Source organism: Lactuca sativa, chromosome 2, assembly GCF_002870075.4.
Source record: "Lactuca sativa cultivar Salinas chromosome 2, Lsat_Salinas_v11, whole genome shotgun sequence".
NCBI lineage: Eukaryota > Viridiplantae > Streptophyta > Magnoliopsida > Asterales > Asteraceae > Lactuca > Lactuca sativa.
Window position 1 is genome coordinate 80,074,124 of NC_056624.2, and position 10,989 is coordinate 80,085,112.

At 28.4% G+C, this 10,989-nt stretch overlaps 1 protein-coding gene across 1 annotated transcript; it reads left to right on the plus strand.

The window, feature by feature from the left end:
• The first annotated feature begins 264 nt into the window (after positions 1–264).
• LOC111912385 (protein CLT1, chloroplastic) lies at positions 265–9,298 on the plus strand. The gene is made up of 10 exons (XM_023908120.3): positions 265–847; positions 4,773–4,918; positions 5,876–5,913; positions 6,007–6,122; positions 6,215–6,311; positions 6,401–6,436; positions 6,519–6,569; positions 7,207–7,330; positions 7,628–7,753; positions 8,791–9,298. The coding sequence occupies exons 1-10, from the start codon at positions 381–383 to the stop codon at positions 8,958–8,960; spliced, it is 1,371 nt and encodes a 456-aa protein (XP_023763888.1). The 5' UTR covers positions 265–380; the 3' UTR covers positions 8,961–9,298.
• The last annotated feature ends 1,691 nt before the right edge of the window (positions 9,299–10,989 follow it).

Sequence of the window (10,989 nt, forward strand, 5' to 3'; positions counted from 1 at the left end):
ATTTTTTTTTTCAAATTCAAAATTTTGACCTGAAATCTGGTATATTTGTACAAAAATTACTGTATTTTTATCAGAAAATACTTTTTTTTTGTCATATTCCACACATGTTAGTTATTTTTAAAAAAATATATACATTACATTATTTTCTTTAAATAACATTCCTCACATGTTGGTTATTTAAAAAATAAATAAATAAATTTGATTATTATCTTTATTTTTACGTCATATTATTATTTTATCTTAAAGAAATGGAAAAAAGTTGAGAGACGGCGACGCTCTCCTTGACCCACGTCAGATATTCATTTGCCATATACATTACCCTCGGCCGCTTCCGATCTCTGTTCCTTCCATTTCTTTTCTTTTTTCACAATCCGGTCGATATGGCGGCATCCTGCCACCGAATCTCCACCGGCAACGCCTTATCAACTGATGCAAATTCGCATATACAAGCAAAGCGGAACCGACGACTATCCTCTGAATCACAATTCCTCTCTACTCCAAATCAATGGCAAAGAGGCGGTATCGTTCTGACAACGAGTAGGCGACGGTGGCTGATTGAAGCGGTGCCACCGGTGGAACGATTTGAAGAAGACGGAGGAGAGGAGAAGAGGAAATTAATAAGTACGGTTTGCTCGTACGCTTTACAGGACAAACAGGACGTTGTCGGAGACGAGGATGAGGAGACGGTCGAAAACGTAGATCGAGATTGGAGGCGGAGGAGGACGGAGGTTGCTGTGGCGGCGGTTGTTACAATGGCGCTAGGAGTAGGGAATCGAGTCCTGTATAAGCTCGCTTTGGTTCCATTGAAGAAGTACCCGTTCTTCTTAGCTCAGCTCGCCACTTTCGGGTACCACAAACCGATTCCTCTTTCTCTCTCACACACACACACAACCACACACATTAAAAAATTGAAAATGGTATCTTTGAACATGGCTTCTCGTCACTGTGATTTTCTAATAGTTTATTTAAAGTTTAATATTGTTTTAATAGTGTTGGATGTTTGATTTTTAACCTATTATTAAATTTAGAATGCTAGGATCCGCTGCACTATTCCCAAATCCCCTTCCACCACCATAACTGACCTCCACTACCACCACACACATGAACGCATTATTTGCAGATTTAGTGGAGAGAGAGTAAATAGTGGAGGTGAATAGATGTCCATTAAATAAAAGTAAAGGGTGAAAAATGAAATGATGTTTTAATTAGTAGGTCCATATGAAAATATCTATATGGTTTATGGAATGTGCAATAAATACTAAACAGTGAGTGGTTTGGAAACCAAAAAAATAAATCTGAGTGGTTTATTCTATGGGAACCAAAATGAATTGGTTGTTTTTGTTTGTTGGGAAGAAATATGTTTCTTTAAGAAAATACGATTATTCATATATTTTTATTTTTTAATCTTTTATTTATTTTTTGTTTGCAGTCATGGAGTGGATTAAAATTATAGCATGACTCATTAAGATTTATATTAGTAAAGGTATATTTTTGTTTCGGATAATCACAAAAATGTTCAAAATGAGAGGGGTGAGTACAGAAAATGACAATATTTTGAAAAGAACATTATTATTTCGTAAAATAGACTTTGTGAAATTATTTTCATGCGATTTATTAAAAGTTTTTTTCAATATTTTTTTTTACAAAATTATGTATTTTCTCAAAATGATATCATTATTTCGTAAGACATAAATTTCCAATTCTTTTTAAAGATTTTGTTAGTGGTGAATATTTATAAAGCAAATTTGCAAAAAATATGTATAACTCGAAAATGAGTAAAATGTCAAAAACAACATTAAATATTATATTCGAATAAAACGTCAAACTTTTTAAATTGTTTTACAACTTTTTTATTAATATTTTCCATGCTTTTTAATCTTGTTTTACTTACATCTTTCAAGTTTTCTTTGAATTTTTGTGTAACACTTTAATCTTTTTAAAATTTGTGTACAAATTTTCACTTAACCTTTTTCATATTGTTTTTAATTTTTCAACTTTTCTTTAAACTTTTTACAACATTTGAACATATTTTTTTCGTGGTTTTTCACAAAAAAAACTTTATAAAATTTATCATGAGTTGTAAAAAAAGTTACGAATTCGGATGATTCGATTTTTTTAAGAACAGGTTTATAATAAAGGGACAAAACATCAAAAAGTTAAAATTAAATAATATAAACAAATATAACTTCAAAAAGAAAAAAATTAAATAAAACAAAACGTTAAAAAATTAAATAAAAAAACACTATAAAATCTATATATTTGAAGAAAATGACAAGAAAATTAAAAGATATTTAAATAAAAAATAAAGATAAATAAAATAATAAATAATGATTTAGATAACTTATTTAATGTTATTAATAGCCTTTAATGTTATTAATGTTATTATATTATAACCTTAATTTAAGCATGTTTGCAAAAAATAACAATGAATTTTAAATACCAATCTTCTCTATTCTAATAAAAGAATAGTTTTATTCTCCTTTTGACATGTGTCACCATATTAGGCCTCATAATTAATGCATATTTTATTTTTCTTTTGTCATGTGTCACTCTATTATGTCTCCTAATTAATACATGCAACTTGCTAACCTATTGAATCTCTATTTCAAATTTTAAATTTTAAATTTTCCACTCTAATTATATTAAATTAATAACATTAGAATGAAAATTAAATAAAATTAACACAAATTATAAAATGATATAATTATACATATTTATTTAAAGCAATGATTATAATTTTATATAACTAAAAAATCTCTTAATGAATAATTTATTTAAAATAAGTGATTAATAATTTTGAGTTTTTAATATTAAAGTTTAATTAAGTTTGTAACCGTGGTTTCCACAGGTTATAAACTAGTTTATTATATATCATTTAACCAGTTAAAATAACAAAACAAATCAACTAAATACATGTATACAAAACTATAGGCTATAGTTGCACAATATCTAAAAAACAAAACTAAAAGCCGTTATATTAATTTAAAGATGCCTCCGGCAGCAAATCGTTGTTTAGAAAAAAAAAGTATTGGTTTATTTATAGTGTAGAAAGTATTGATTACGTCACAATTAAGATTAATTGTTTAAAATAGCAGACTAATGTGTAAAAAAATACATTTTTTTATTATATTTTGATTAACAACGTTTATTATATTAGAGTTTTAATAAAATTTTATACTATAATCCATTTCGTAAAAAGAGACGTTTGACTCATTCCTGAATTGTGATTTATTCATTATTGCTTATTGCTTAAAGCAGAAATGGACCATCTCGGTAAACCCAAAATTCTGCACGTCTATTAACGTGTCACGCTTACCAAAGAAATAGAAAAAACTTTGTTTTACCTCCTTCATTCTTTATTCATAACTTATTACTATTATTGGATTATAGAATATGATAATTGATAAAGGTTATTAATTGGGGTTGGCTAAAAAGACACCTTATATTGTAATATAGACATCATAATTAATTTTTTAAATATTTTTATTGGCTGAAATTGTAATGTTTTCCGAAAAAAACTTATTATAAGCAGTTAATTATTGGTTGACTTTTTAAAAAGTGGTCAATGTGGTGTCCAATGGGTGTCTTATTACACTATTTTATGTCTGCTATTTTTTTTTTATATAACAATTTGTTTATTAGATGAAATATACAAATACAACATTTTACCTATACCTTTTTTAACTAATCAAAACGTCATTGCATAATTTGTGTAACTTGCATAATTGGTAAAAAGGGACGAACTGAGTTTCTTTCCATATGTTTGGCTCTAAAATTAAATATAATTGCATATTTCGTCTAATAACCTATTTGCAAAATAAAATAATAAAATAATAAAATAAAAATTACACCTTTATGTTTTAGATTCTAAAGGACCTCCCTTTAAATTTAATCTGTCCAATTAATTTTATTTATTCAGAGGCGGGTGCCAATTTGACTAAGAAATATATTTTGTTTTTTGTTTTTTTTTAATCACCTTTTAATATCTTTTAGCAACTTGCAGTTTGCTAGAATTTGTTTTTAGTATTTAGTACTAATGGTATCACACAACACATGGAAAACCACACTAGGGTTGAACTTTTGTTGCATATTGTCATATTAAAAAAAATGCAATGAGGTTCGAAATCAAGATCTTTAATAATATATATATATATATATATATATATATATATATATATATATATATATATATATATATATATATATATATATATATATATATATATATATATATAAAGTGAGAATGTCACTTAATAAAATTATAAAATTATAATGGTCCTGGATCGAATGAGTACAACGTATAATGATATCTTTTTAAAAAGGATGTAGTATAATGGTGGGATAGACGTGATGAAAGTTGGAGTTAATGTGTATCAATCCTTTTTGCTTTTTGTGTTTTGTTAGGTAACTTTTTAGAACTTCTAGTGGAATCTAATATTTCCCTTTTTCAAATATTTATTCTCATTTAATTTTTGATTGGTTATATGCTTATACATTTTTTTTGCATCATTCCATGTACTTCACTCTTTAAAGATTTGACTTGTTACGCTTTTCTGGTTCATTTTCATGAAAATTGTAATATCATTTATTTGTCGAAATGGAAAATAATAAAATAAAAGAATTTTTGGATCCAAATTGGTACTTACTTTTGTGGGACAAAAGATTACAATTTCACGGTTATCAAAAAAGGTGGATTGATACTTACTTTTGTGAAAAAGACATAAATGCCCTTCTCATCCTGCTAATATAACATTTGTATGGACATTTTTCAGATATGTGGCAGTGTACTTCTCCATCTTACATTTCCGATACCGAGCTGGCATTGTTACAGATGAAATGCTTTCCATGCCAAAAGCTCCACTTCTTGTTGTTGGTCTCTTAGAAGCTCTTGGTGCTGTTTGTGGAATGGCAGCCGGAGGTAATAAATAATCCAAATCAAGTTCTTTTATATTTATGTGCAAAAGACGTAAATGCCCTCCTTATGCTCATTATCAAAATACACTCCCATGCAACAAACATTGGCATGCAAAAACTAGCTTATTTTTTGAGCTTTTTTAGGTTGTCATGTTAGCTGCTAGCTTTTTAAGGGGGTGTTTGTTTTAGCTTATTTTTCAAGCTTTTTAACTTATCAGCTTATTTTTTGGGCTTATAAAAAATTAGTGTTTGGGTTAGCTTAAGCTTAAGCTTATGAGCTTATTTTATCTAAAAATAAGCCAAGTGAAAACAACTTTTTTTTTTTTTTTCCAAATGATTAGCTTGTTTGTCTATATTTACCATTTTACCCTCAACCCTAAATAATTCTTCTTTTCCCAACACTACATTATTCTCCTTTTTAGTCATTTTACAAAAATAAGTTAATCTAAACACTATTTTTAAAAAAAAATTATTAGCTAATAAGTTATAAGCTAATTCAAACACTTATTTTATCTTATAAGCTCATAAGTTCTTAAATCTTAAGATCATAAGCTCATAAGCTTAAGCCCAAAAAAATTAGCTTACACAAACACCCCCTAAAAAGCTACTCAGACCAGCATTCAATGAGCTTATTGAGTATTTTTTTTTCCAAATTTCTCCAAAATATACTCTTTATTAATTATAAAAAGACTCAACTGTCTACATGCCTTTTCATGTCATTTCATATATTTCAGCTACTTTATCATCATTTCTTATCGGTTAACAGCTAACTGTTTTCATCAATTAACAAGCTTTTCAGCTAGTCTGCCAAACAGATAGCTTATAAGTTTATGATCTTAATTTACTAACAACATTCTACCATGATCATTATTTAGTCTTTAGTACTTCAATTTTCTGTTTTTACAATTAAAATATTGAAATAAAGATATTTTCTTTAACATGTACATCTTTATTTCAACAGCCGTTCTTTCAGGAGCAGCGATTCCAATTTTGTCACAGGTAACTTGGGGAAACTTTTTACTGTAATTTTTCTTTTTTCTTGTCATGAAATTGTAAATATTGTTGACTGGATTAGATGCTTAATATTTTCAGAGCTTTCTAGTTTGGCAAATCATCTTGTCGTATATTTTTCTTAAAAGGAGATATAAATTCAATCAGTTATTCGGATGCTTTCTTGTTGCCCTTGGTGTCGTTATTACAGTTGCCAGGTATTTTTCCATCAATAACATCAACACCATACATGAATAATATATTTCCAAGGGTGTTTTTGTAATTTTCCCCTACTTCTTGAATCTTACAGTGGATCTAGTGCTGGTTCGTTAATGGAAGCCGGTATATTTTGGAGTCTTTTAATGATCGTTTCCTTTTTATTTCAAGCTGGTGACACCATTCTAAAGGTCTGTAACTTCTTTTATGAAATTTATTTCTTCTAATTTTTTTAAATTTAATGTAATCATCTTCATGTTCATGTGTTCCCTTATTGTAGGAAGTCATTTTCTTGGATGCGACTAAAAAGTTAAAGGTGCGTATAACTAATTAACTATAAAGTATAAACATCTAGAATTTTTCTTATATAAGCTTATATTTTACAAATTGATCAATAGGGAGGCTCTGTGGATCTATTTGTTTTAAATTCATATGGATCTGCATTCCAGGTTTGTTATGTCTGTTTTTTGAAAGTTTAATTCTATTCGACTTAATAGATTTAATGTGACAAACAAAACTTAATCCTATTAACCATATATGGATGTTTCTTTTTTTACTTAATTCATAAAGAACGAATTGAGAAAGTCATGTTAATTAGGGTTTCCCCATTCGTTATGTCCAACTTTTCTATTGCAATGTTGTATTTTCATTTGAGTAAATTACTGAAATCGTCCCTATAGTTTGGTCAAAATTGTATGTTTGGTCCCTAACTTTTTTTTTGCACTCGGATCGTCCCTATGGTTTGATTTTGTTGCTTTTTTCGTTCCTATGGTTTGGTCAAAATTGCACGTTTGGTCCCTAACTTTATGTATGTAAGGGACGAAAAACACAACAAAATCAAATCACAGAGACGATCCGAGTGCAAAAAAAAGTTAGGGACCAAACGTGCAATTTTGACCAAACCATAGGGACGATTTCAGTAATTTACTCTTTTCATTTTTATTTTATAAAAGCATTGAACTTTACAAAATCAATCGATCAAGATAATAAAAACGAAACTATCAGACCATATCTGTAAAAATCAACAAACCATAGGGACTAAAAATGTAATTTACCCTTACATTGTGTTTCTTCTTTTTTTGTCAGGCGCTTTTTATTTGCCTTCTCCTACCATTGTTGTCAAGGTTATGGGGTATCCCTTTTCATCAACTCCCAAACTATCTTTCAGATGGAGCAGCTTGCTTTCTAAACATTGGCACTGTATCAAGTGGTAAGAAAAATTAGTTTCTTTCTCTTTTCAACTTTTGAGAATTGAGAAGAAAGAAACTACTTACATCTCTTTACAATAACTGAATAACATAAAAACTTATGGGAATTTTACAAGCTTTAGTTTATATATATATATATATATATATATATATATATATATATATATATATATATATATATATATATATATATATATATATATATTGTTATAATAGGTAAAAAAATTTACAAGTACATTGCTATTATGAGTAAAAAGAAAAGTAGATAATTGAATTGATTGGAAATTGACTGGTAACAGGATGTGAGGGAGCTCCACTACTACCATTGCTTTTTTGTATAGTGAATATGGGGTACAACATATCATTGTTGCATCTAATAAAAATCTCATCTGCAGTCGTATCTTCTCTTGCCTCAACAGTTTCAGGTATGTTGTATTTTCAACATTTTTTTCTTATTATATTACTTATTAGGACATCATACTTTGAAAAATCTACCAGAGTATTCGAGTAAAAAATTTCGTTATATTCGGCTGATGATGCTATAAATGGTGGATTTTCTAAGTAGAAAGAAATTAACCAATAAATGGAAGTACGTTTTAACTATATTTTTCATATAATACTTATGTCTCCAATCTTATTAAAGTTGCAAAATATTCACTCTACACATATACTATTTACTATTTATGTACGGGATAAATGCAAGAAATGGCAATGTACTTCCATCTATTTGTTTATAAATATCTGTTATAATATGGTATTTTCATTTTTTTCTTTTTAATGCATTATATTTTGCAAAATCACACCTAATGATAACAATGTAATGTTGTAATTTTTTTTATAAGAACAAAGTTTGTTTTGAAAATCTACATGATTATAGCAGTGGAAATCTTTATACTGATAAATAAATATTTTTTTGCCACATGTCCCACTCTCATTGATTTCGCAACATGTCATTTTTTGGTTATTTTTAATTAAATTTTTTTCCACATAGCATTTTATTGGTTTTTTGTTTTTTATTATTTTCTTTCTTTATTGTTTTTGTAATAAATGTCTTTCAATTTAAAAAATTCAGTAATTGACTCGCTTTCCTTATAAATTCAAAATCCCCAAATTCAAAGAAGTCTTTAGAAATCTGTGATTTAGGACAAAGAATTCTTATTGGTAAAGATTGAAGTACTTAATCAACCTGTGTAGTACACGGGTCTTACAACTAGTTGCTTTATATCTGGATGATATTGCTATAAATGACAAATTCTTCAATGTATCATGTAAACAAAAAAAATGAAAGTAGGATGTTATAAACTTATAATAAACAAAATAATAAAAGTACGTTGCTATTTCTTGTACTTAACTATATATATATATATATATATATATATATATATATATATATATATATATATATATATATATATATATATCTCAATTCAATACCTTAACGTCTTTGAAACGTTGATTGCAGTTCCAATATCTGTGTTTTTGTTCACGTTGCCATTACCATATTTGGGGGTGGCGTCTTCCCTCCCGCCAGGGTTTATAGGAGGTGCAGTGGTGCTTGTGATGGGGATGTTGATTTATGCATGGACACCATCCACACGTGATCCCATTCCATCACCTTTCACTACATCATGATCATTACAAAGTTTGTAGCTTAGAAATTTGTAGATTGTTGTTGTTGTCATAAATCGGCCAATTTAGTTTTGGCTTTTCCGATTACCTCTTTCTCTATAAATGAAATGAAAAAAAAAATTGGCTCTTTAAAACTATGTTTCCTTTTATAAAGCCAAAAACATGCATAAATGAAAGTGACTAAGCATGGTATTGACACAATAGGATGTGGGATATATGTTTAGATGGTTGATATGTGATATTGAAATATGTTAGTTTGTTTAATTAATTGGAAATCTAAGAAAGTAAAAGATAGAAGTTGATGGGAATGATGGATATGATTTATATAGATTGAAATGGCGACCTAAGAATGTATAAGATTAGTGATTAATTCAATTGATTGATTATCTTTATTTACCGGTAATCCGACGAGTTAGAGGTGGAATTTTTAATTTTTTCCTATGTGATAATAAATGGGAAAAGTGGTGTGTTACTTTGTAAAAACAGAAAAATGTTTAAATAGTCACAGTTAAGACGAAAATGTCAAATAAAAAATTACTTGTAAAATAAGATGTAAAAATAAAACTGATTTTAAAAAACATAAAAAACAAAGTTATAAAAAAAAAGTTTGGAAAAACAATAATCAATATTACCTGTTAAAAAAATATGTAACTGAAGTTCTAAAATTAATTTTAAAAGAACCTGAAAAAATATTTAAAACAAAAACCTAATTTTAATAAATATAAAAAAAATAAGTTTTAAAAAAAGCTTACTAAAGATTGTTAGGAAGAAAAAGTTAATATCAAAATTTTTAAAATACCATAAAAATAGGCTGAAATTGTAATATAGAAAAGTTGTGGGGAAGTTATGATAAAAGTTTGTGTGAATGGCAATAAAGTCGTTAAGTTAAGCACGAAAATTTCGATTTTTATACGGTAGCCATTTTTTCCAAATTGCAATAAAGTTACTAAGTTTAGCAAAATTTCAATTTTGATACTGTGTTCTGTTTTTTTGTTTTTTTTTTCAATTATGTCATTTTATTTACAATTTTGTTGTAATTCAACCAATTGACCGGTTATCATCAATCTAGGAGGTTACCAAATAAATATCATGACAATATTGTGATATGGAATCCACGTCGGATCTTATGTGGTAGGATTGAGTTTCAAATGTAGGGTTTGTATCGTACCCAATTTCGCATATCTTCCCCTTTTATCGTCAGGGTATTTTTTTTTCACAAATGGCGTCTGAAGGTCGATCCAATGGTTCAACTCACTTACAAGTAAGCGAAAAGGGCATAATCACCTTTCAGAAGATGTTATTGCGGTTTAGAAACTCGATTTGTACAACAAGTAAATGAAGACACCTACAAGGTCGATCCATTGGTTCAAACTCACTAAGCATTTCCTCGATCGACCTTGTACGTGTATTCATTTACTTATTGTACAAATCAAACTTCTAAACCACAATAACATCTACTGAAAAGGGTGAGTATGTCCTTTTCGTTGATTTTTAAGTCAGTTCACTAGATCAAATTTCAAACGCCATTTGTGAAGAAATACTCTGACGAGAAGAGGAGAAAAAGAGAAGAATATATGTGATATTGGGTTCAATGCAAACCTTATATTTTAAACTTAATTCTACCACATAAGATCCGATGTGACTTCTACATCAAAATATTGTCATGCCATTTATTTGGTAACCTACTAAATCAACTGTAACTGGTTAATTTTTGACATTGCAACAAAAACTGTAAATGTAATGACATAATTAAGAAAAACAAAACAGGGTGTCAAAATCGAAATTTTGTAAACTTAGTGATTTTATTGCAATTTTGGAAAAGTGGTTGTAGCACCTGGTTCTTGGTACGCTTTTCTTTTTATTTTTATCTATGTATATTGCATTTTGGCCTTGGACTCGGCGAGTTGAAGGACCAACTCGCCGAGTAGAAGCGTGATGGGACGCGGGATTTAAGTCGTGGACTCGACGAGTTAGGTCCTGGACTCGACGAGTAAGTACTGTCTGGACAAAAACCCTAATCCAAGGGTTTGCA